The sequence below is a fragment of the Pristiophorus japonicus genome, chromosome 13 (genome assembly GCF_044704955.1).
Source record: "Pristiophorus japonicus isolate sPriJap1 chromosome 13, sPriJap1.hap1, whole genome shotgun sequence".
NCBI lineage: Eukaryota > Metazoa > Chordata > Chondrichthyes > Pristiophoridae > Pristiophorus > Pristiophorus japonicus.
Window position 1 is genome coordinate 128,823,171 of NC_091989.1, and position 26,220 is coordinate 128,849,390.

The 26,220-nt window shown below is 41.5% G+C and overlaps 1 protein-coding gene across 3 annotated transcripts in view; it reads left to right on the forward strand.

Moving 5' to 3' along the window:
- rpgrip1l (RPGRIP1 like) overlaps window positions 1–26,220 on the forward strand; it is a 291,830-nt gene that overhangs the window by 247,485 nt on the left and 18,125 nt on the right. For all 3 annotated transcript variants that reach the window (XM_070897996.1, XM_070897997.1, XM_070897998.1), the window contains 3 exons: window positions 1,207–1,393; window positions 8,302–8,386; window positions 9,379–9,512. In XM_070897996.1, coding sequence (XP_070754097.1) covers window positions 1,207–1,393; window positions 8,302–8,386; window positions 9,379–9,512 — 406 coding nt within the window. The remainder of the gene's footprint in view (window positions 1–1,206; window positions 1,394–8,301; window positions 8,387–9,378; window positions 9,513–26,220) is intronic.

Sequence of the window (26,220 nt, forward strand, 5' to 3'; positions counted from 1 at the left end):
GGATTAGGCGGTGGTCCATCCAACAGTCGTCAGCTCCTGTCATGGCAAGGGTGATGTGCACGTCCTTGCAGTCCCTCACTTGGACGATGACGTAGTCTAGCAGATGCCTTTTAGATATCAGCCTTAGCTCAGTAGTAGCTCTCTTCCCTCTGAGTCAGACGGTTGTGGGTTCAAGGCTAACATCAGAGAATGGAGCACATAATCTAGCTGACACTTAAGTGCAGTACTGAGGGAGTGTTCACTGACAGATATGTCATCTTTTGGATGAGACGTTAAATCGAGGCCCAATCTTCCCTTTGAGATGTATATAAAATTCCCACGGCACTATTCAAAGAAGAGCAGGGGAGTTCTTTTGATATCATGGGCAGTATTTATCCCTCCACCAGCATCATTAAAATAGATTATCTGGTCATTTATCCCATTGCTGTTTATGGATCTTGCTGTGCACAGTTTGGTTGCTTTGTTTTCATAAATCACAACAGTGACTACATATGAAAAGCACAACACTGGCTTTGAGATCTTCTATATAATGCAAGCTCTTTTTGTACCTTTTTCTTATTTTTCTTGCCAACAAATTCCAATGTCAGACTAGCCTCGTGGCTAAATGGATTACTCTATATAATATAAAATAAAACATAACACCATTGTCATTCTTAGTAGCTGAGCTCAGGATTATTTGGGTTATTTGCTAAACCATTCATTGCTTCCATCTCTTTTTTCCTTTCTAATTTGAATATGAAAAGCTTATTCAACTCAAAGGCCATCACTTTAATGACACTTGGCAGTCATTTGATTTATTAGGTTTAGAGAAAAAAAATCCACTAAATATTTCATCATGCCTTGCTAATCCTAGTAATATTGCCAGATGAAGCCTTGTACCTGTATTAGCAGAGACAGAATGGTGCGTAATTTTCTTGTCATCTTTGTAAAATTTCCATGAATCTACTGAATAATAAAACAGACTTCTTGAAATATTCAGATTTAGGTTTGCTGTAAAAGTACCTGAAAATACATAATAAAAGAAAATATATTCATGGTTTAATGTACATTTCAAGAGTCCTAAAGGCGAGTAAGTGGAAAATTAACTTTTCACTAGAATGCCTCAAGTCATTTTACAGGATGAGACACCTATTCATTGAAATTTCAATAACTTTGTAACCTACTTTGTCTTTTATTTTATTTAATTTAAATTTTTTATCCCTACAGCCATCAGAAAAGATCCGGATTGAGATTGTATCTCTCACTCTAAACAAAGACACTCAGATCCTAAAGGATGAAACTATCCAACGATTGTTTGTTGAATACAGATTCTACAATTTGCCAGCTGAGGAAACACCAATGTCTCTTCCAAAGCCATGCAGTGGACAATGCATCTATTACAATCACAGCAATGGTAATGACATACAAAAAGCTAAAATAGGTTAAAAAGGATAAATGAATGTATTTTCTCCAAGGATTGCATATTAACCATTTATGATAGAAGCAAGATTAGCCTCCAATTAAAAATGTTTCATTTAGCTATCTGTTAGGAATAGAATTCTACATTTTTAAAATAGATATGAGATTTAATAAAAGGGAGCTTAAAGAAAGAATTAACTGTCGTAAATTAAAAGATATCAGCACTGGATTTAAGAATAGGTTAATGATTGATCCCAAGTTCTTTTGACAGTCATTAATTCTGTTAAATTATTCCCTTCTTGCTGACACGTTTTATTACTAAGTATTAAAAGACACTTTATTCAGAACTTGCAGAGGAGAGCTGTGTGACTTCAGGTATATATAATAAATCATGTTTGTGTTATTTAAAAAACACAAATTAATTGAAACCTAAGATTCCTTACGGTTTACGCAAAAACATTTGCTGCGTCTAGGATGAGTCTGAAATTCCCTCTAGAAATTATTATTGAAATATTAAGGGACTGTTTCCACATTCCTTGAACAACATAAATCAGTAAAACAAATTATACTCAGCATTAAGCACATTTGTGATAATCTTCGTAGTTTATTCATTGTCAATAACTTAACTGCAACTAGGAGTTGACACCGTAGTTTCGTTTTTTTTAAATGGTTTACAATAAGGATGGGATCAAAATAATAATTCATAACTGGAACACATTGCTATTAAATGTACTAGAAGATTTATTTATGTTTTAAATGAGCTTTCAGATTCACAAATTATTATTTTGATTGATTAATACATAATTATTTCTTGAATTTCAAGAATTAAACTAGTTCTAAATTACTGGGGCATAATATAGTTTGAAAGAAGCTTTCACAAAGCTTAATTTGGATCATTCACTTCAGGGTGTAGTTCACACACCTGGGAATTTGCCTACAATTCAAATTGTTTTATAATGATAGCAACAATTTATGTTGTGACAATCTTCAGATCTTTTATGCCATAATGTAACTTCAATTAGCGTTTTATCTTTTTACTGATATGTGTTTATTTGGTGTATTGAGATGTCTCTCCGATTTAATCCTATTAGGCTACAATTATATTACATCTGAAGTTGGTAGGTGAGACTCCAGTGTATACATTGTGGACTAAAATTTACTAGAGAGTGCTCATTACTGGGACTCCGCACCGGGCTCAGTCAAAAAGGAACTCCATGCACACACGTTTACGCACATGAGGCAGGGATCTATTGCCTGACTGGTACATTTTCAATGTCTAACAAGTTACTCGGAACTGCTCCCGTTCCACTGGCCTTACTTTGCTCGAAGAGCGACGGAAAACTTTTCTCACAGCAGAGTTGGAGCAGCTCTAAGGAATTTGCCGGATAATTTTTTGAAAGCCCAGGCAAGAGAATCCACACTCGTAAAGCATACAATGGATTCTAAGTGTTAACTTTCAAAAAGCGGTTTCACACTGGATCTGAGTTTTACTGCACATGGTGCAAAGCTTTGGAATGAAGATAGTCTCACTTCCCAAACCAAAATGTGCTAAGGAGTCAGTCAGATTGCTAATCTGAATCAATTTATACTGCTGGTTTTGTGCCGACTTTGCATAGACACAAAAGTGGTAGCATAACAGGTCTTAGTTGCTGGAAGCACAGAATGATTGGGAAGAATTATACGCCAATCAATTAATCATACTTTCCTTGAAGCTAAATTTATCCTCCAACAATGGATAATGCTGCATTTACCCATATCTGCCGGCATGGGACATTTTTCCAGACAAAGCTGTATTTTGGCAGAGTACCATAGGCCAAGGAAATGTTGTATGAACTTCTGCCGCGTTATTTTGTGCAGACGTTTTGGATCAGTATAAGATGCTAAGATGCACTTTCCAGAGCTCTTGTGTCCCTGAGTTAAATATGTGGAGCTGACTTTACCACTAGCAATGCTGTTCTGGTCACAATCTTATAAAGGTCTTTTGGCTCTGCCTGGTTCTCTGAGGTGACAGAGGATGAATTCTGGCATGATGTAAACCATCCTTTGCCAGCTCATTGGTTTGCCTGATTTGCAATTGTACTGAGTTCAGGAGCAAGAGTTGGGCTTTCTGTGCAATCTGCCTATCCGGGCTAGAGCAGTCCATCATTGGGTAGATGCAAACTTTACAGACAGAGAAGTTGTCAATGGTGGCATGCAAGACTAATCTTTCTTGAAAAGCCATATTCTTCTATAAACTTTTATTCTGCAGTACAGTACACTTGTTATCTTCCTGGCCAACTCAACAAAGCAACGCAAACTCCGAATGTATTAGTTCTTGTCCAGACTTAGCCTGAGGACAAGTTCCTGAAGATCTTAAGTGTCTGATCTATTCTGAATTTGCTATTAATACAGTCCTTAAACCCTGTGCTGCAGTCTACTTTTACAGAGTACAGTAGAGCTTCACATACTAACAGATATAAACTCTATAATATAAAATCAGAAAATGATTGAAATACTCAGTCGGTCTGTCAATATCAGAAAAAAGAAAGCTATGTTAACATGCCAGGTATACCTTTCATTTCATTAAAACTTAAATACTCAATTCCCTTTCATACACTTAATGCAGGTTTAAATTCATGCCTGGATACAGTTCCTACCTCCTTCCTTCTAACAAGAGATTTCAAGATAGTGGTGTGCAAATATTTCTGAAAAGCATACATCACTAACTGCCACATGTAAATTGCCAGCATCTTTGTGGTCCAGTATAGTGAAAGTGCTGCTTTAACAGATCCAGTCTCCTTGCGCACAGTTTCAGGGAGATTACAATTCTATAAACACCTTGATCAAGGAAGATAAAGTTTTACTGGTTTTCAAAAGCGCAACCTTTGTGGGACACATTGGCCTAGTTTTTCAATTTTTTGGGTATCCCTGACTGGGAGAGAGGGGCTTCTGCATTCCACAGAGGTGCCTCCTAACACCAGCCAAAATTTCAGCCCCATGTTTAAGTTGAATGTGGGAGACAGGTCAACACTTGCAGCAGCAGGCCTCAGGAGCCAACACAGTGGAAGGAAGAAGCTCAGCTGCCTGTAAAAAAATATTTTTTTGGATCAAAAGTTTTAGGTCACTGATGGGGTCTGTGCACAGCTGCACTCTGAGCATACATGTACAGGCCTTTCTTCATTGGAATCCCACAAGGCCCACTTCACTATTGAATGCTGGATGCATTTATTAAATGGGTACCACAAAAGGCACAGTTGTAACTGTAAACTTCATGCCATTTTCAACCATTTGTTTAGGATGAGGCAGTAAGGAAAAACTAGATACCACCATAGGGAAGGAGAATCAGCATGCAAGTTATCCCAGGTTACTTTATCGTGCCTCCTATCACATGTTGAGATTGCTTATCTCTAGACATTCCAATAATCAAATTTGAGTGCAAACTAATATGGTGGATATATTGTGTTTAATTGGAGTTTCGGACAGAATATAACACACTAGTTATACAACAAAAACATACAACTGTGACAAGTAGCTGGTACCAGACCCAATTGTAGAAATGGCTGGCGTCCGCAAGCAGCTCTTCTTATACGTTCTCCTTCTTATCTCGCGTGTTTCTCTCTCTCTTCTTGAACTACCCAAGAGTGTTAGACTACGGTCAGCATGGGTCCACTCCCGGAAGAGTGTTAGACCACCTGACCTACTCCTCGCTCCACGGTCTGCCTAATGGTTCTTTAGCTTTTCCTTTTATTCTCTTTTTAGGGGTGGGCTTGAGGTAGAATAATGGAGAAGACCATTTAACCTATAGAAGTTCCCCTTAAAACACTGTGCCAATGGCACGTCGCGTTCTTTGTCTAAACTTGCCGATGAAGACCCTCCCTCAAGGAGGGGCCCTCACAACCATTACACATGTTTTCGTGTTTATACGGCCAATCCAACTGGACCCTCTTAACTCTGTCACACCAAAGCTATAGTCCCCTATCTCAACCTGTCATGTCCTCCCTAGTCCAGCCGGTGCATGTCTCAGGCACAACCTTGGGCCATTAAATTAAAGGCCAGGCTAGCGCTGTCTGCCACTATCCAAACTATCTCCCCTTAATCTAACAGACTGTTCCATCCTGAGATGTACCTTAACTCCATAAATTCCTTCTAGGTTCTTTATATGAATTAACTTTTAATTATCTTTGCAAACAGTTCTGTTAAACAAACTCCAAATTCTACCGTAGCCTTATAATAAGGTTATTCGTAACAATGCAAGAAACATAGGTTGGGCTTTCATTGGCCAAATTAAAGACTAAGTCAAAATCCTTATCTTATAGACAGCTCAGCCTGGCAAGACCAAGGTCATGCTATGGGTCCCAATGTGGAATGTATGCATCCTCTAATCTAACTAATTAAAAACACTGTCTCAAATTCTAATGCAAGTTTTCCTAGGAAATCGAAACTTACACAGTTCCAGTAAGATACATCTTATACATTAACCCCTTACTTGTCTCGAGCAGAAATATACAATCATTTAAACACAGTATTATTCATGTCACAGTTTAATTCGCATAACCATATATTTTTAGGCATCCCTAATTTCTAACACACATGGACAGAAGGATAGGAGACAGTTTTGCATTTTACATTAGAGAGAAGTGTTTTATGCATACTGTTCTTAGAAGGCTTGAAAAGTTTAATGGTCAGTATTTGAGAATTGCAATGTATGGAAACATTCCAATTGGCGAAGTTAAAATAAATTGGTTATGCTTATGTGAAAATAATGCACACACAAATGTAACACAAGTGCTTTAAACATTCGTATGTGACCTTTGCTCAACGGCGTTTTTACCCTACAATGACTAGGAAATAGACCAATGCCCGCAAATACTGATACTGTGTTTAGATGTTGTCAAACTCTACCTTAGTTCTTTTGGGAACGCTATAGAAATGCTATATATTGCAAGTTTGTAAGACAGAACCAGAAATTTTTTAACATTAATCAACATTGTTTTGTGATGCAACATAATGCATCAATAAGTTATAAACATTTTGGCCCTGAATTTGAGGTTGGTATGACGCCGTTCTCTCCGAATACGCAACCTTACTGCCTTTGAAACTGACCGCAACTTCGGGATTTGCCGCAAGCGCATGCGGAAATCACGAAGTGCGGTGTGCCGATGACAGCTCCGAAACTTATTTGTGCCCCCTCCCCCCCTCACAACCCCACAGAGCTGGAAATCGGTGAAACCTCGTAAATCATTTAAACTGACGAAAACGTCGACTCTTCCACAGTAAGTACGTTGTTAAATTCCCCACTAAAAGTTAGACAAAGTGATTAGGTATAACTGGAGTATTAACAGCATATTGACTATTAAACAAATGCTAAGGAAAAGGCCTGGAAAGCTCATTTTAATGTTACGCAGTGTGAAATTTGACCATTTTAATAAAAATTTAAAGTTTTAAGAAACTTTTCAAAGATTTTTTTAAGTTTACCCATCTTTATTTCAGGTTTGACTTTTCCCCATGTGAGAACCCCAATTTTTTTGCTTTCTCTAACTATTTTAAAAAGTTAGAATTTTTAGGGCTTAACCATTTTTTTGTTCGGTGTCTGTGAAAATTCTGCCTTTTGATTGGTTGCTTCGATAGCCTGTTGACGTCACAGCACTTTGCACAAGGGGATCCCCATGAAGTTCCGTTGAATTGAATTCAAAGTTGGAAAATCTGAAGGTCTCGACACACCCGAAGTTGTCATCACAGGGATTGTAAGATTCCTGGTATTAAAGCTTGGTTCAAATGTAAAGTGCAGACTAACTGTTATTGGAAACTTTGATTGGATTCACTCCATAAAAATTAGCTGAATTAGTGTTTTTAGTCCATAGCCTTTTAAGCATTGTTGTATTATATCTGCTAAATTGGCCTTAGTATCCCAAAACTCATTTTCACCAAGATTTCTATTAGAAATATTTAGAAAATAGGGACCTCTGAACTTTACATAGAAAAAAGCACAACTACAAATAACAGCAAGTATACTTTGCCCTGCGTTTCAGTATCACCACCTGCTAAAGACACAATCTGGGAAGTAGGGTTCATTGTACTGTCAAAGTGCTATTTAAGGTACATGGGAAGATAAAACCCTGTTCCTAATAATTGCCAATTGTTAACATTATTTTAAAATAATATGACGAAATTGTGAGTACAACAAATAATGGAGCATATTTACCCAACACGACCAACATAAACCCTGACTCAGTGATATTCCTCACAAAAACCTCATTTTATTCTGTTACTTTCTGCCTCAATTTAATATCAGTCTTGAAGACTCAGTGGCACATTCAGCTTTTTATGTTAAGTAACCAATATATGTCATAATTATAAATTAAATAAGCATTACCATAAGTTTGTGGCAATACTGGTCAGCATTGGAGTACTGAATAGTTCCTCGTTCTGACAAAACACCATGCTGTAGGTTTTATTTAGTGCATAATGCTACACCTCTGTCAGAGCAGAGTTGTGGCAGATGTGGAGGATTAAATTACTTGCAATGTCAGGAAGGACAACTACACTGCCATATACTATCATTATCACCAACTCCATGGGTGAAAGAACATGCAGTAAATCCCTTTAAATATATGGCAATAAATGGTGCCTGCTTTTCCAATTGACACTGCCAGTGCCATTAACAGAAAGTGACAGTTATGTGGCACAGTCAAATATTGCCTGTATCATTTTTTGACAGAGTGCATATAAAACTGCCACCAATGTGACATGTGATCACATGATCTGAGATTTAATACTACTATACCTTTCAGCTTGCTATCTCTTGCTGGGTAAACACAGAAAGGGAAAGAAATTGTGGCCTGCTTTTATATCCTTTTCTAAATGGAATGTAAAAGTGTTGATGTCAGTTTGCATCAAATAACTGGGTGTGTGTTTTCTTGACAGTGATCTATGTGGATCAAGAAAATAACCAGCAGAGGAGGCAGTTCCTTGGGTCAGTGCTCCAGGGACTTGAGTTAAACCTCGAGAGGTAAATATTAATGGCAGCTGTGTCACAACAGTTTCTTCTGGATATGTAATGCAATAGTCAGAAATGCTGTGCATCATCTGAAAGTACTTTATATTATCTAATACTGAAAGAGTGGTGTAGCTGTGCCTTTTTAAGAGCATAAATGAATACAATTCTTTTCAAGGAATCAAGGTAAAAATAAATTAGCATTCAATATTCACACCCCTGTATCTATTTATACTCCATATGACGAATGCTCACTAAACTTTTGCTTTAGAAATAGCACTAATCTTGATAAATAATTGTCTTGCCCTTCCCGCTCGGATTGTGGACAGGTGCATCGCACCCAAAGTGCACTGCACCTGTCAGGCCAAATTGCACTCGAATTTGATGGGTCTGGCCATTAAACTTCCAATACAAAGTAACTTATTGAGTGTGAAATGTTTTGAGGCATCCTGAAAATATAATACGTTACGATATAATTTTAAACTTTCCTTCCTTCCTTTCTTTCGATGTGACAGCATTTGTTAGCGGGGTTTTCAATTAATTTTCATCACAACAAAGTAAGCTACAGAATTCTAGCCAGAAACCCTATCTCTGCCTATTTTGCACCCCTGTCCAGTCTTGGTCATTGCAAAAGGTGACATCCTTATGAGCGATTCATTTATTTAATGAGACATAGCCTAGTGAGTGGTGCCAGATGATATATTCTGAGGTGCTTAGGAACTAGGAATAGTACGTAATGATTTACCATTTCAAAAGTTTTCGAATGGCTCAGTCCATTTCTGATTTTCCTGGACGTGTTTCACTTCCTGATCTCAATTTTTTCTGTTTCTTTAAGTCACATTTGTTGATAGCTATGTCATATTGAGTATTTCTTTAGAGTCTGGCACAAAAAGTTTTAAAGTGAAGCAGATTTTTGTTTGAAGATTTCAACTTCGCACAGAAAACTGATTTCCACTTTCTCCATTGGGACATTTCTTGATGAAATTTACTTTTATTTTCATCCCTAGTATAAAGTTTACAATAGTCAGTGATCCACCTGAAGATGAACAGGACTTGGAGTGTGAAGATGTTGGCTTTGCATATGTTAATCTGAGAGAACTTTTCCAAAACCAAGAGGATATTATTGAAAATTACATTGACAGTGAGTACACAGAAAATTCGAAGAATTTTTATTGAGGCCAAGAGCAAAAGATATCAGAGGTTATGGCTGTTGCTGCTTCTTTTAATATATGTTCTGTATATCTATGATAATGCTGTTCCTTTGCACTTTGTCAGCATTGATTCTAAATGTTTAATTGGCCTATTAAATCTTGAAATACTAAATAAACAGGAACACTGAGTTGACCCTGTAAAAACCATGATAAACCCATTGCCAGTTAATACTGGTATGACTATTCAAATAATTTAGAAATGAAAACATGACACAAATCTGAAAACTGTTTCATATAATTTACATAATTTCGGCAGTGCATGCATCGGGAATATCGCTGTTATGCCTTTCCTTACTGTGAGTTATTTCATCGCAAGTGCTGTTCTGATCTCTTGTGTAATATGAGGTAAACCTCCTCCTTCCATAGGAATCTACACAGAAGAGAACAGTAACCCCATAGTGTAATTTCTTATATAAAATTCCTAAATCATATGTTTTGTATTATCTAAAATAAATGATCATTGGGAGTGTTACTAGGTTATAACAGAATTCAGAAAATGCAAGAAATACTCGGCAGGTCAGACAGCATCTGTGGAGAGAAAAACAGAATTTCAACAGATTTTAAGCAAGTCCAGGGGCAGGGAAAGGGGAGGGGAGGAAAGATCACGATGCAGTCTCCTCTACACTGGGGAGACCAAACGCAGATTGGGTGACTGCTTTGCGGAACACCTCCGTTCAGTCCGCAAGTGTGACCCCAAGCTTCCGGTCACCTGTCACTTTAATTCTCCGTTCCACTCACGCTCTGAACTCTCTGTTCTTGGCCTCTTGCACTGTTCCAATGAAGCTCAAAGTAATCCCGAGTAACAGCACCCTATCTTTCTATTAGGCACTTTTCAGGCTTCTGGACTCCCTATAGAGGCCTATGTGAAAATAATGCTGAGTATTTCCAGCATTTTCTGTTTTTATTTCAGATTTCCAGCATCCGCAGTAGTTTGCTTTTATAACAGAATTCAGTTTGATTTCATTAATAAACCACTCAAGTTTTTCTCTTTTGGTTTATGATACCATCAGAACTCCTCCATTGTATTATAACTTTGTAAATCACCCCAGTTATTCTATTCACTTCCTGTCCTGCACACACTGGAGCATATTGCAGAAGCCTTCCTGCTCTATCAATGCAGCAAACATACCTTTTCAAGACCCTCTGGTTCTCTATATGACAACCCAATACTGAATTACAAACAGTTTTAGTCTGTGGAATGATCATTACTGATGCTAATCAGATTAATTAGGCATCTTGTTTATAGACTAAAAACAAGAGCTAAACAATGCAAAAGGAGTGAATCAAATCCCCTTACATTGTGACCCAGAAATTGCTCGGATCATGATCCCTGTAGTTACATCGGGATCGTACCCAAAGTGCCCTTCAGCTTAAGTTTGCTTCTGAAATCCTTGTAATAAAAGAGAATGTACACAATTGTGCTCAGTTATACATGGAGATTATAGTCGTACAAGAAAGGGTGCATTTATGTCATGCTCAGTTCGTTATTCATATTATTTAGGCTTACATAGTCATTTGGGTTAAAGAGGTCTGATATGTGATGTGATGTTCTAGGATGGATTCTAGATTGAAGGATTTGTAATTTGCGTGAGGTGGGTGGTAAGGAATGACAGTGGTGACAAAAACGGACTGTGAAACAGATTAGACCCTTTATAAATTTTGATGCCCCTTGCAGCTGTCACTGAGGAGTCCTCTGAGTGACAGACCTCCTGCTGTTTCACTCCATGCTCCTCTGCCTCCAAAACAGCTTGTGCCAACTCTCCAGGAATGACCACATACAGGCTTTTTTGGATGGCAAAGCTGCAGGACACTGCAAGCTACTGACATGAGGAATACACACTCTGGAGCATATTGCAGAAACCTTCCTGTTCTATCAATGCAGCAAACATGCCTTTTCAAGACCCTGTGGTTCTCTGTATAACTCCTCAACCGCTGTTCTTGCAACTCTTAGAGGGTCATTATCCATAGTATTAAGGGACATTCCTTGTACCCACAAGTCATCTATTCATTTATCTTTCGTGAAAAGCTCTGAGAACAGAATTCCTGAGGATGAATGCATCATGGCAACTTCCAGCAAATCTAGCATTAATGTGGAGGAATTGTTATATGTCGTCAAAGCAAATGGTGCCCCTTTCTATTTAGAAAGTTGAAGGAGTTACTGTCGGAGCTAGCATGCTAGCTACAAGCCATCTATTGCACCCTGCACTTTGATGAACCCAGCAACATGATAAAACTGCTTGGCCCTATCACGCTGTTTCTATGCTGCGTTATGCCAAACAATGAATTCTCCAGCTCTCCAAACCATGTGTCACATACATGAGAATTATATCCCTGGACAGCACCCTAGGTGACAGTGCACAGATATTTCATGGCTGCTTGAAATTAACCTGTAGCATAAAAACTAAGTGCAGTCTTCACTTTCACGGCTACAAGCATAGATGTCCAGGCAGATAATCTTGGCCGCAGGTCTTCATGTAGTAGCTGGCACGGCTTCCCTATCTCTTTGGTGAAGCACACTCTTTTCATGCATAGATCCTCACTGAGATCTTTGTACAATCTACAAGGCCTCTATATTCTTTGGGGTTGTGTATAAATATCTTGCAGGGTGCATCCACGTCATATTCTGTCCCACTCTCTCTCCCTCCAAATTGTACCGCTCCTTTTCCTCCACTACAATTGCAAACCATTCAGAATCTCATAACTGGTACTCAGAACCTCTGACTGTGGTGGGGGCATAAATCTCCACGTAATCTCACTGGCCCTTCGGCTGTCAAAGACAAGGCCAGCTCTATCCAGATGCAGGGCAAAAGCAAGCACTTTAGAAACTCTTCTGTAACTCTAGCAATCGCTCCTCAAAGTCTATTCAGGTTCCAGGCTCCAAAGTGAAACATTTCCACAAGTCTCAGCTGATGCTGGCAATGAATACATCGTTAATTACCCTTGGTGCAATAGCTGTGCACGTCACGAGTTTTTACCACTTCAACTCCTCATTAGCATTTATTTAAGGATCTTCCAGCAGGCAGAAAGAAAGAAAGAACTTGCATTTGAATAGCACCGTTCATGACCTCAGGATGTCCCAAAATGCTTCACGGTCAATGAAGTACTTTTGAAGAGTAATCACTATTGTAATGTAGGAAAGCGCGCCAGCCAATTTCCTTACAGCACGATCCCACAAACAGCAATGAGTTAAATGCCATCGGAAATTAAATTGGCGACCATTAAGAGGCGGAAAGCTGTCAGAGACTGATACCTTCCCAATTTCCAGCTGTTCCACTCCTAGGATGTCTCAAAAAGAAGCGGAACTTCTAGACTGAATTGATAGTGCCCAAAGCTAAACAATGAGGACATTACCTATGAGAGCGCACTCTTGAATTTTCACTGGGTGTCGGAAGAGCAAGCTAACAGACTGCTGTCCACATTTAGTTTTGTAATGTGCGGTCAGTCTTCTTGTAAACCAGCTGCACTGTGGGGGTTCAACATTTTGCGCATGCATCGGACTGGCTGGGACACTTTGCGCAGTATGTGTGCGGGGAGAAGTGACATCATGATTGTGTGTCATGATGTCAGTACAAAGATCGTGCAAGTGTTCGTGTGAGGACATCACCACTAAAATGCACCGGTGCCACTGCAGCAGTACGTTTGCAGCCCCGGTAGGAACAGCAGCCAGGAAGTTTTGATGAAAATTAGGTCTGCCACCAGTCTTAAAAAAAAATCTAGCAGGTTTATCTTGACGTGGCCATTGGCTACAAAAAACCTGCAGTATGGGAGCCAATGGCCAAAGATCAAATAAAAGTGACTTCTAAGAGCAAAGCTTCCAGCACAACCAGCAGAAAATTCGCAGACAGTGGAGAAAGATTTTTCTTGTTCACTATTCGCAGCAAATTATAAACATGTTCTTTTTATGCGTGTTTACAATTTTGCTACAAATAGCGAACCAAGGAAGTCTTCCCCTAGTGTCTGTTTTATTATACTCTTGTGCTACTGACACTTACATTAACATCAACAAGTATTACTCATCAGTCAATCAATGCGCTGAGCACAGTGAAAGACAATAGTTTCATCTTTGTGATCTCAACAGCTATAACCTTTTTATTTTATTGCTATTTGACATAAATCATTGAAGACATTGCTCTCTGGAATGAGTTAACAGCTGGTGGTGACATTTTATTTATATCGCATAGTGAATGATGTAATAAAGACTGCTTAATAGCATCAGTTCTGACCAGTATATGAAACTTTCAAATTAATCAGTTTTTTGGCCATGATAAAACCTGTATTTGGATTTGTGCCAAGCAGTTATTTGGGGAAAATTTTCAAGTAGTTTAACGAAATGTAAAAATTGAAAATGTATTTGCAGTATTGTCTTCTGTTAACAATGGAATGATGTTTAGAAAACATTCAACCAGTTGCAGGTTCCACTGAGGTACTATACCCAGTGGGATTGCTCTTTACAAACTCATGGTACATCACGACCATTAATGTAGGGGCTTTCTATATTTCAAAAGTTTTCTACTCAGCATATTATAAGTAGCCGTGCTCATTTAATTAAAAAAAATCAAGCTCTCTGTTATATATTTAAAGCACTGTTTATACAGCATGCATTCAGAAATATCCACATATATTCTAAGTGCATTTCTGTGTTTCTGCATTAGCTGCGTGAAAAGCTTAAGGGAAATAGGATAAAAATGTGTTTGTTTTTTTCATTTCTGCATTGTATATTAGAGTAAAAGAACAAAAAGTACAACCTGCATTAAAAAATAAGGAAAACTATTTTTACTTATTGATAAGCTGTACTTGCATACACCAGCAGATCTGCTTCCATTACAGTGGTGTGCAACAAACAATAAAAGTGGGAAAATGGCTGAAATACTACACTTTCTGTGACTCATAGACTGGAATTTTGCTGGTGCTCAGTGGATGGGCGGGGTGGCGGATCAGCTGTGAAATTTAAAATGATTGACAGCCGGTTGTGAATCTGCTTTTCCCAATGTTGGGCTTGTTTACAGCCACTTAACAATGCTTTTTTTTCAGCATTTTAACTTTCACGGTCTCCCACCGTTTCCTGCTATGCCCAGACCATGTCAGTGAAGCTGAGGCAGCAGTTCAGTGGCCATTGAATCAGCTGATGAGTTGACAGCTTCAAATGTCAACTCAAAGCTCCTTCCCTAAAGCACGGATATCTTCCCTGAAGCACTTTCATCTTGAAACTGCATTTTCACTGCTGCAAATCTTTATACAGAACTCCATGCAGTCTGACATTACCTCTCCCACCCTTGACATTGTTTCTTTCATCTCTACTTTTCTTGCCATCTATTCCATGGGTGCAGTTTATACTCTCTCACCTTGGTCCTCAGAATCTGACCACATTCAGCCCCAACACCAGCATCACCAGGCACAACAGCAACAACCACAACAACCTTCTCTGCAATCACCTGATGCTGCACAGGACATCAGCACCCGACCACATTGCTGCCCGGGACACCAGAGATGGCCTCACCATGGCCACATTTACTGCACTTGATACTGCACACCCTGGCTGCCACATGATGCACCAGGTTGGCACCACCCCACACCAACAACATAAAGCATCCCTACACTTCCTTTCGCACTCATCAACATTGTGGGGGGTATCACTATGTCTTACCATTCACTGCAACTCACTAAGCCATTTCCAAAGTGCACACAAAACTGCCTAAGAAAGCAAAGTGTTGAAAATAAAGATTTCAGTGTTTGACAGCACATTAACAGAAACATCGGCTAAAACACACAAGTGTGTGTTGTTAGTTGGTATGATTGGACTAGGATGAGGATGAGTGTGAGGGGTGGCTAGTGAGATGTGGAACTGATAATGTAGATAGAGAGGTATGGGTGGAGGTGCAAGGTGAGTTGGTGTGAGTAAGGATGTGCAGGAGTAGGGTACATAAGAAAGAAGGGCGGGGATGTGATGAGTAGCACAGCAGGATGAGGTTGAGTGTGGCTTTGCAGTAACGTTTTGTGATCTACTGAGATTGAAAAGTTTACACCACTACAGCCTGGTTCTCCTAACAACATTCCTGCTTGTGCCCTTCTCTGCAATGTGCAACCAGGCTGTGCTGGTCACCTGGGGAGTTCTCTTCCGCCGATTGAAAGGGAAGAGAACCTCCCTGTGTGCTCTGACTCTCTCCATAAGCATATGCAGGGAGTCATGGAAGAGCCAGGGTGCAGTCTCAATGCTGCAGAACACTGACAGCACAAATGTAAAAGTAAATTTGCGCATGGTCCCTTTAAGGAAACCGCTGATGACACATCATCAAATGACTTCATCAGACCCGCTTCCTTCAATTGGCCGGGAAACTCGCTGGGCGGGCTTAACAAGCCCAATCAGGGGAAAGTCATGTCGGAGGCTGGGATGGAGCCAACAGTGGGGTCGGGACCTGTCACCGTCATGGACCTGCCAAAGTAGGTAAAATTGCGGCCATAGCGATCGAAGCATTAACTCACTATACTAACTTTATTTTTCTTGTTACGCCTGGCTTTCCTCTACCTTGTTCTACACTGAAATTTTTTATATTTGTGACTCCTGAATTCTGAATGCTATATAGAAAAGGATGCTTCACATCTTTGAATTAGGGCCTCCTTTTAAGAGGGAGTAAAACAGTGGAGATTATAAAAACAAAGAGAGATTTCCTCGGTATAGTGTTGTAGTAAACATTTTCTTTTACAAGATTTTTTGAATTCATTCCCAGGATGTAGGCATTGCTGGCATTCCTGTGTTTATTGCCCATCCCAAGTTGCTCTGAGAAGTTGGTGCTTGCTGCCTTGTTTGGTGCAACTGAGAGGATTTCTGCCACTTTAGAGGGCAGTTAAGAGTCAACTGCACTGGTGTGAGACTGTAGTCACATATAGGCCAAACCAGGTAAGGACGGCAGATTTCCTTCCCGAAAGAAACTTAGTGAAACAGTTGGGTTTTTTACAACAATTAAGCATCTTCATGGTCAATCTTACTGATAACCATTTTTTGTTTATTATTTCCAGACTTTTTTTTTGCCTGAATTAAAATTCTCAAACTGCCATAGTGGGACTTCAACTCCCAATGGATTATTAGTCCTGGAATACTAGTGTAGTATCATAACCACTGCACTACCATGCCCAAAGTGGGTTTCCCATAAAAACATAGATGTTTTCAGCACATAAGGAGGGCATTCAACGCATCGTATCTGTGTCATCTCTTTGTTAGGGGAAATAAGAATATAAGAAATAGGAGCAGGAGTAGGCCATTTGGCCCCTCGAGCCTGCTCTGCCATTTAATAAGATCATGGCTGATCTGATTTTGGGTTCAGCTCCGTTTCCCTGCCCGCTCCCCATAACCCTTCACTCCCTTATCGTTCAAAAACCTGCGTATCTCCACCTTAAATATATTCAATGACCCAGCCTCCACAGCTCTCTGGAGCAGAGAATTCCACAGATTTACGACGCTCTGAGAGAAGAAATTCCTCCTCATCTCAGTTCTAAATGGGCGACCCCTTATTCTTAAACTATGCCCTCTAGTTCTAGATTCCCCCATGAGGGGAACTATCCTCTCTGCATCCACCATGTCAAGCCCCTCAGTATCTCATATGTTTCAATAAGATCATCTCTCATTCTTCTAAACTTCAATGAGTATAGGCCCAACCTGTTCAACCTTTCTTCATAAGTCAACCCCTTCATCTCAGGAATCAACTTCCTCCTCTGAACTGCCTCCAATGCAAGTATATCCCTCCTTAAATAAAGAGACCAAAACTGTATGCAGTACTCTAGGTGTGGCCTCACCAATACCCTGTACAGTTGTAGCAGGACTTCGCTGCTTTATACTCCATCCCCTTGCAATAAAGGCCAACATTCCATTTGCCTTCCTGGTTACTTAAAACTGCATACCAAATTTTTGTGTTTCATGCACAAGGACCCACAGGTCCCTCTGTACTGCAGCATTTTGTAATCTCTCTCCATTTAAATAATAATTTGCTTTTTTATTTTTCCTGCCAACCTCACACTTTCCCACATTATACTCCATCTACCAAATGTTTACTCACTCACTTAGCCTGTCTATATCCCATTGCAGATTCTGTTCTCCACACAACTTGTTTTCCCACCCATCTTTTTTCATCAGCAAATCTGGCTCCATTACACTCAGTCCCTTCATCAAAGTCATTAATATATAGTGGTTGAACGTCCGAAATCCGGAAAACTTGAGACCAAGACCGTTCCAGATTCCGGGTATTTCTGGATTTTGGAACGTCTTTGCCTGGGCTGAGGTAGGTGGGGTCGGGCAGCCAAGGTAAGGGGGCGAGGTCGGCCTGCCGAGGTAAGGGGGGTATCCGGGGCTGGGGCGAGGTCGGGCCACCGAGGGCCGGGGCAGGCGAAGTCAGAGCGGATGAAGCCAGGTCAGAGGTCGGGCCGCCGAGGGCCGGAGCGAGGTCGGGCCAGAGCGAGATCATGCCGCCGAGGGCCGGGGCGAGATCGGTCCGGAGTGAGGTCAGGCCGCCGAGGGCCGGGGTGAGGTCAGGCTGCCGAGGGCTGGGGCGAGATCGGTCCGGAGCGAGGTCGGGTCGCCAAGGGCTGGGGTGAGATCGGGTCGCCAAATGCCGGAATGAGGTCGGGCCGCCGAGGGCCGGAGCGAGGTCGGGCCGCCGAGGGCCGGAGTGAGGTCAGGCCGCCGAGGGCCGGAGCGAGGTCGGGCCGCCGAGGGCTGGAGTGAGGTCGCGTCGCCGAGGGCCGGAGCGAGGTAGGGCCGCCGAGGGCCGGGGAGCAATTGGGCCGGGGCGAGGTCGGGCCGCCGAGGGCCGGGGCGAGGTCGGGCCGCCGAGGGCCGGGGTAGTCCGGATTTCGGAACATTTTCCGGTTTCCGGACGATCCCGCCATGGATCAGCCCAGTGTCCGGATTCCGGAACATTCCTAATTTTGGGACTCCGGATTTCGGATGCTCAACCTATATTGTAAATATTTGAGGCCCCAGTGGCACCTCACTAGTTACCGTTTGCCAACCTGAAAATGGCCCATTTATCCAGACTCTCTGTTTTCTGTTAGTTAGCCAATCCTCTATCCATATTACCCCTAACCCCGTGAGCTCTTATCTTGTGCAGTAACCTTTTATGTGGCACCTTATCGAATGCCTTTGGAAGTCCAAATACACCACATCCACTGGTTCCCCTTATCCACCCTGCTCGTTACATCCTCATAGAACTCGAGCAAATTTGTCAAACATGATTTCCCTTTCATAAAACCATGCTGACTCTGCTTGACTGTATTATCCTTTTCCAAATTTCCTGCAACTGCTTCCTTAATAATGGACTCCAGCATTTCCCTAACGACAGATGTTAGGCTAACTGGTCTATAGCTTCCTGCTATCTGTCTCCCTCTTTTTTTAAAAAGGTGCGTTACATTTGCGGATTTCCAATCTACTGGGATCTCTCCAGAATCCAGGGAATTTTGGTAGATTGCAACCAATGCATCCATTAATGTAACCACTTCTTTTAAGAACCTAGGATGCAGGCCATCAGGTCGGGAGTGTTTGCTAGTGCTGTTGGGGAGGTGTTAAACTAACATGGCAGGGGGATGGGAACCTATGCAAGGAGACAGAGGGAAATAAAATGGAGGCAGAAGCAAAAGATAGAAAAGAGAATAGTAAAGGTGGAGGGCAGAGAAACCCAAGGCAAAAAACAAAAAGGGCCACATTACAGCAAAATTCTAAAAAGACAAGCTTGAAGGCTCTGTGCCTCAATGCGAGGAGTATTCGGAATAAGGTGGAGGAATTAACTGCGCAGACAGCAGTTAACGGGTATGATGTAATTGGCATCATGGAGATATGGCTCCAGGGTGACCAAGGCTGGGAACTCAACAACCAGGGGTATTCAACATTTAGGAAGGATAGGCAGAGAGGAAAAGGAGGCGGGGTGGCTTTATTGGTTAAAGAGGAAATTAATGCAATAGTAAGGAGGGACATTAGCCTGGACGATGTGGAATCGGTATGGGTGGAGTTGCGGAATACCAAAGGGCAGAAAACGCGAGTGGGAGTTGTGTACAAGCCACCAAACAGAAGGAGTGAGGTTGGGGACAGCATCAAACAAGAAATAAGGGATGTGTGCAATAAAGGTATCATGAGCGACTTTAATCTACATATTGATTGGGCTAACCAAACTGGTAGCAATGCGGTGGAGGAGGATTTCCTGGAGTGTATTAGGGATGGTTTTCCAGACCAATATGTCGAGGAACCAACTAGAGAGCTGGCCATCCTAGACTGGGTGATGTGTAATGAGAAGGGACTAATGAGCAATCTTGTTGTGCAAGGCCCCTTGGGGAAGAGTGACCATAATATGGTAGAATTCTTTATTAAGATAGAGAATGATACAGTTAATTCGGAAACTAGGATCCTGAACTTAAGGAAATGTAACTTCGACGGTATAAGGCGTAAATTGGCTAGAATAGACTGGCAAAGGGTGCTTAATGGGTTGACGGTGGATAAGCAATGGCAAACATTTAAAGATCACATGAATGAACTTCAGCAATTGTACATCCCTGTCTGGAATAAAAATAAAACTGGGAAGGTGGCTCAACCATGCCTAACAAGGGAAATTAAGGATAGTGTTAAAACCAAGGAAGAGGCATATAAATTGGCTAGAAAAAGCAACAAACCTGAGGACTGGGAGAAATTTAGAATTCAACAGAGGAGGACTAAGAGTTTAATTAAGAGGGGGAAAATAGAGTACGAGAGGAAGCTTTCGGGGAACATAAAAACTGACTGCAATAGCTCCATAAATATGTGAAGAGAAAAAGATTAGTGAAGACAAACATAGGTCCCTTGCAGTCGGATTCAGGTGAATTTATAATGGGGAACAACGAAATGGCAGACCAATTGAACACATACTTCGGTTCTGTCTTCACGAAGGAAGACACAAATAACCTTCCTAATGTACTAGGGGACAGTGGGTCTAGTGAGAAGGAGGAACTGAAGAATATCCCTAGGTGGGAAATTGTGTTAGGGAAATTGATGGGATTGAAGGCCGATAAATCCCCAGGGCCTGATAGTCTGCATCCCAGAGTACTTAAGGAAGTGGCCCGAGAAATAGTGAATGCATTGGTGATCATTTTCCAACAGTCTCTCGACTCTGGATCAGTTCCTATGGACTGGAGGGTAGCTAATGTAACACCACTTTTTAAAAAAGGAGGGAGAGAGAAAACGGGTAATTATAGACCGGTTAGCCTGACATCAATGGTGGAGAAAATGTTGGAATCAATCATTAAGGATGAAATAGCAGCGCATTTGGAAAGCAGTGACAGGATCGATCCAAGTTAGCATGGATTTATGAAAGGGAAATCATGCTTGACGAATCTTCTGGAATTTTCCGAGTGGACAAGGGAGAACCAGTGGATGTGGTGTATTTGGACTTTCTAAAGGCTTTTGACAAGGTCCCGCACAAGAGATTGGTGTGCAAAATCAAAGCACATGGTATTGGGGGTAATGTACTGACATGGATAGAGAACTGGTTTCAGACAGGAAGCAGAGAGTCGGGATAAACGGGTCCTTTTCAGAATGGCAGGCAGTGACTAGTGGAGTGCCGCAGGGCTCAGTGCTGGGACCCCAGCTCTTTACAATATACATTAACGATTTAGATGAAGGAATTGAGTGTAATATCTCCGTTTGCAGATGACACTAAGCTGGGTGGCGTGGTGTGAGCTGTGAGGAGGACGCTAAGAGGCTGCAGGGTAACTTGGACAGGTTAGGTGAGTGGGCAAATGCATGGCAGATGCAGTATAATGTGGATAAATGTGAGGTTATACATTTTGGGGGCAAAAACACGAAGGCAGAATATTATATGAATGGCGGCAGATTAGGAAAAGGGGAGGTGCAACGAGACCTAGGTGTCATGGTTCATCAGTCATTGAAAGTTGGAGTGCAGGTACAGCAGGCGGTGAAGAAGGCAAATGGTATGTTAGCCTTCATAGCTAGGGGATTTGAGTATAGGAGCAGGGAGGGCTTACTGCAGTTGTACAGGGCCTTAGTGAGGCCTCACCTGGAATATTGTGTTCCGCTTTGGTCTCCTAATCTGAGGAAGGACGTTCTTGCTATTGAGGAAGTGCAGCGAAGATTCACCAGACTGATTCCAGGGACTGTCATATGAGGAGAGATTGGATTAACTGGGCCTTTATTCACTGGAGTTTAGAAGGATGAGAGGAGGTCTCATAGAAACGTATAAGATTCTGACGGGACTGGACAGGTTAGATATGGGAAGAATGTTCCCGATGTTGGGAAAGTCCAGGAACTGGGGACATAGTCTTAAGATAAGGGGTAGGCCATTTAGGACTGAGATGAGGAGAAACTTCTTCACTCAGAGTTGTTAAACTGTGGAATTCCCTGCCGCAGAGAGTTGTTGATGCCAGTTCATTGGATATATTCAAGAGAGAGTTACATATGGTTAAGGGGATCAAGGGGTATGGAGAGAAAGCAGGAAAGGGGTACTGAGGGAATGATCAGCCATGATCTTATTGAATGGCGGTGCAGGCTCGAAGGGCCGGATAGCCTACTCCTGCACCTATTTTCTATGTTCCTATGTCCACATTTAGTCCCATTATTTTACTGTGTACTTTTTCTTTAGTGCTAGTAATTGTTTTAAGTTCACCCCCTCCCTAGAGCCCCTTGATTATCTATTATTGAAATATGTTTAATGTCCTTTACCGTGAAGACCGATACAAATATTTGTTCACAGTCTCGGCCATTTCCCTGTTCCCTATTATTAATTCCCCAGTCTCATCCTCTAAGGGACCAATGTTTACTTTAGCTACTTTCTTCCTTTTTATATACATGTGAAGCTCTTGCTATCTATTTTTATATTTCTTGCTAGTTTACTCTCACCATCCATCTTCTCTTTTTTAGTCATCTTTTGCTGGTTTTTAAAATTTTCCCAATCCTCTGGCCTCCCATTAACCTTGATAATATTGTATGCCATTGTTTTCAATTTGATACCATCCTTTGCTTCCTTAGTTAGCCACGGATGGTTCTTCCTTTTCACAAAGTCTTTCCTTTTCACTGGCATCTATTTTTGTTGAGAGTTAAGAAACATCTCCTTAAATATGTGCCACTGCTCAACAACCGTCTTACACTTTAATCTATTTTCCCAGTCCACTTTAGTCAACTCTGCCTTCATACCTTTGTAGTCTCCTTTGTTTAAGCTTCGGACACTGGTTTGAAGCCCAACCTTCTCACCCTGCAATTGAATTGGAAATTCAACCATGCTATGATCACTCATTCCTCGAGGATCCTTTACTATGAGATAATTTATTAATCCTGTCTCTAAATCTAAAACTAATCACACTGCTCTACTCTATACTCATAGCCCTCTATTATCTCTGCTTCACTTATTTATCCAATTTTCCCTTAAAAGATCCAATGGTCAATTCCCTGTGGCAAAGTAGACCATGATCCAACAACGCCCTGCGTAAAGAAAATTATCCTACCTCGCAACTCACTCTCTTAGTGACAATATTATATTGATGACCCTTCTTCACTGACTCCCTTACCATCGGAAATTGTCTTTCCCTATTCGTTTTATCAAATTTTGAAAATCTCTATTAAATCTCCTTCTTTGCTGCATTGGAAATAGCCCCAATACCTCACATTTCTCCTGGTGAATCTACACTGTTGACTTTCTATGTCTTTTTTGCATGTAGATGTCCTTACAATGTAAACCATATTATTTCAATCTACATCTTGCTGTGTTGCTATGAGTGGAGATTAGCCATGAGGTAATTATGGAAAACTTACTAAAAGGTGAAAAGGCCAGCCAATACAAAATCAATGCAATCAACAGCAGTGAATGCTTATGGTACTGAAAATAGTCAAGTGGTCTTTCCACTGGCATAGGATCTACTGCTTTCATCCCAAACCCAGGAGAAACATGCGAAGAGCACTCAATACAAGGCCTTTCACACGGTGCCTGGGTATCGCAAGCCAAGCAGGACTGGGTGAATTTCAACCTGGTGATCCTGAGAACTCGCCTCACAATAGTCAAATCTTATAGGATCATTTTAATCAAGGAACTGTCACCAACTCATTTGGGATGCCTGGTACAGCACAGTAGTGGTTCAGTGATGGATAGCCTTGTGTGCCTTAAGGGAAGGATCTGGAGTGGGTCATAATACCAGCCAGCAAAGCAAACTTCATCCAGAATGTGTCTGCATCACCTAGGCAACGATCAAGTGTGCATATACAACTGACGACAAAGCCTGTGCAAAGCGTTCAGCCAGTGTCATGCCTTAGATCTGGTGGTGCAGAAGTGTTTATCGGGGAATGGCAGCACCCATGGCCCTTGTTACATATTGCACAAGACCACAACCAATTTAATAGACAGAAGGTGTTAGAATCCTTGCCTGAACGTGAATTTCCCCAGCATCCATGTTTCTTACTGGGCAAGATACCAAGGGGCAGATCACCATCAGGCAGAAAACTGGCAGTAGTGGATCAGCTGCTCATTACATACCTCACTTGATTTTCCTTTTCATTCGTTAATGGGAAGGAAATTCGGGTGGAGTGTATAATGGGAGGCTGTTTTCCACTTGATGGTGCAAGCTAAAATCTGTCCCCATCAGCATACTTCTAACCATATTAAGGACACCAACGAGTATCATCTTCATGATACACCCAGCTGACGACACCCAGCTCTACCTCACCACCACTTCTCTCGACCCCTCCATGGTTTCTAAATTGTCAGACGACTTGTCCAACATCCAGTACTGGATGAGCAGAAATTTTCTCCAAGTAAATATTGGGAAGACCGAAGCCATTGTCTTTGGTCCCTGCCACAAACAATGTTGCCTAGCCACCGACTCCATCCGTGTCCCTAGCATCTGTCTGAGGCTGAACCAGACTGTTCACAACTTAGCCGTCATATTTGATTCTGAAATTAGCTTCTGGCCACATATCCGCGGCATAACTAAACGCCTATTTCCACCTCCATAACATTGCCCGTCTCTGCCCCTGCCTCAGATAATCAGCTGCTAAACCCTCATCCATGACTTTGTCACCTCTGGACTTGACTACTCCAATGCACTCCTGGCTGGTCTCCCACATTCTACCCTACGTAAATTTGAGGTCATCCAAAATTCGGCAGCCCGTGTCCTAACTCGCACCAAGTCCCACTCACCCATCACCCCTGTGCTCGCTGACCTACATTGGCTCCCAGTTAAGCAATGCCTCGATTTCAAAATTCGCATCCTTATTTACAAATCCCTCCATGGCCTCATCCCTCCCTATCTCTGTAATGCCCTCCAGCCCCACAACCCCCGAGATGTTTGCGCTTCTCAAATTCTGCCCTATTGGGCATCCTTGATTATAACTGCTCAACTATTGGTGGCCGTTCCTTCAGCTGCTGAGGCCCCAAGCTCTGGAACTCCCTCCCTAAACCCCTCACCTCTCTACCTCTCTTTCCTCTTTTAAGATGCTCCTTAAAACCTATCTCTTTGACCTCATCTGCTTATGTGGCTCGGTGTCAAATTTATCTGTTTTGTCTTATGACACTCCTGTGAAGTGCCTTGGGACTACGTTAAAGGTGCTATATAAATACAAGTTGTTGTTGGGTTGAAGTAATAGTGGGACTTGCGTGGAAGATCATAGGGCTGTCCTCATTAATATTTTAAGAAACCCTGTGTTCATGTTTTTTGGTGGAATATAGATGTGTCAGTATTTGGCCACCTTAAATTGGTCTCTGCGTAGCTGAAGTAGGCTGTCTAGATGGAATACAGATTGGGAAGAATTGTCTTCTTCCTATTGGATTGGATCACTTGGCCGCAGCGCATCAGGCAGGGAGGGTTGCATGCCTGTAAAGAATCTTGGCTAGTTTTCCATTCTTTAAATTAATTATTGTGAGCTTCATAAATACATACTATGGCTATAGGTAGTTATTGGCGCAAGTCCTATTTGACTAAAGCCTTTCTCCCAGGACTTGTGCATAGTTGAAGGAGGTTTAATGTAATATAATCTTCAGTTCATATCACACTCCTCTAAGTCAGAAGGTTGTTGGGTTTTGGCCCCACTCCAGGACTTGAGCACATAATCTATGCTCACACTTAAGTGTAATACTGAGAAGGTGCTGCATTGTCAGAACTGCCATCTTCCAGATGAGACATTAAACGTGTCTGCCTGTTCAGGTAAACATAAAAGGTCCCATGGTGTTACTCAAAGAAGAGCAGGGAGTTCTCCCCATGTCCTGTCTAACAATCCACCATCAACCAGCTCCACTAGCGGATTAACTGGTCGTTCATCTTGTCTGTTGTTTGTGCAATCTTACTGTGAACAATATTGCTGCCACGTTAATCTACATAACAATATTGACTACACTTCAAGAGTGAACCACATCGTCCTAGCTGTTCAATCATATAGCAAGTTCTGCCTGAAGTCCTTTTCCCTACTGCACTGTTAAAGAACAGTTTGCTCAAAACAAACTCAATAGAGTGGGTATTTGTGCACAAGTTTGCAATGGAAGGGATTGGGTTTGTGCCTGCAATTCCCTATACAGTGATTTCTCAATCTTGGTTACTCAAAGAAGAGCAGGGAGTTCTCCCCATGGTTGGGCCTTGGGAAAAATACAATAAGTGGAAGTTGTATGCATTGCCAGAATAGGCAAAATGAAC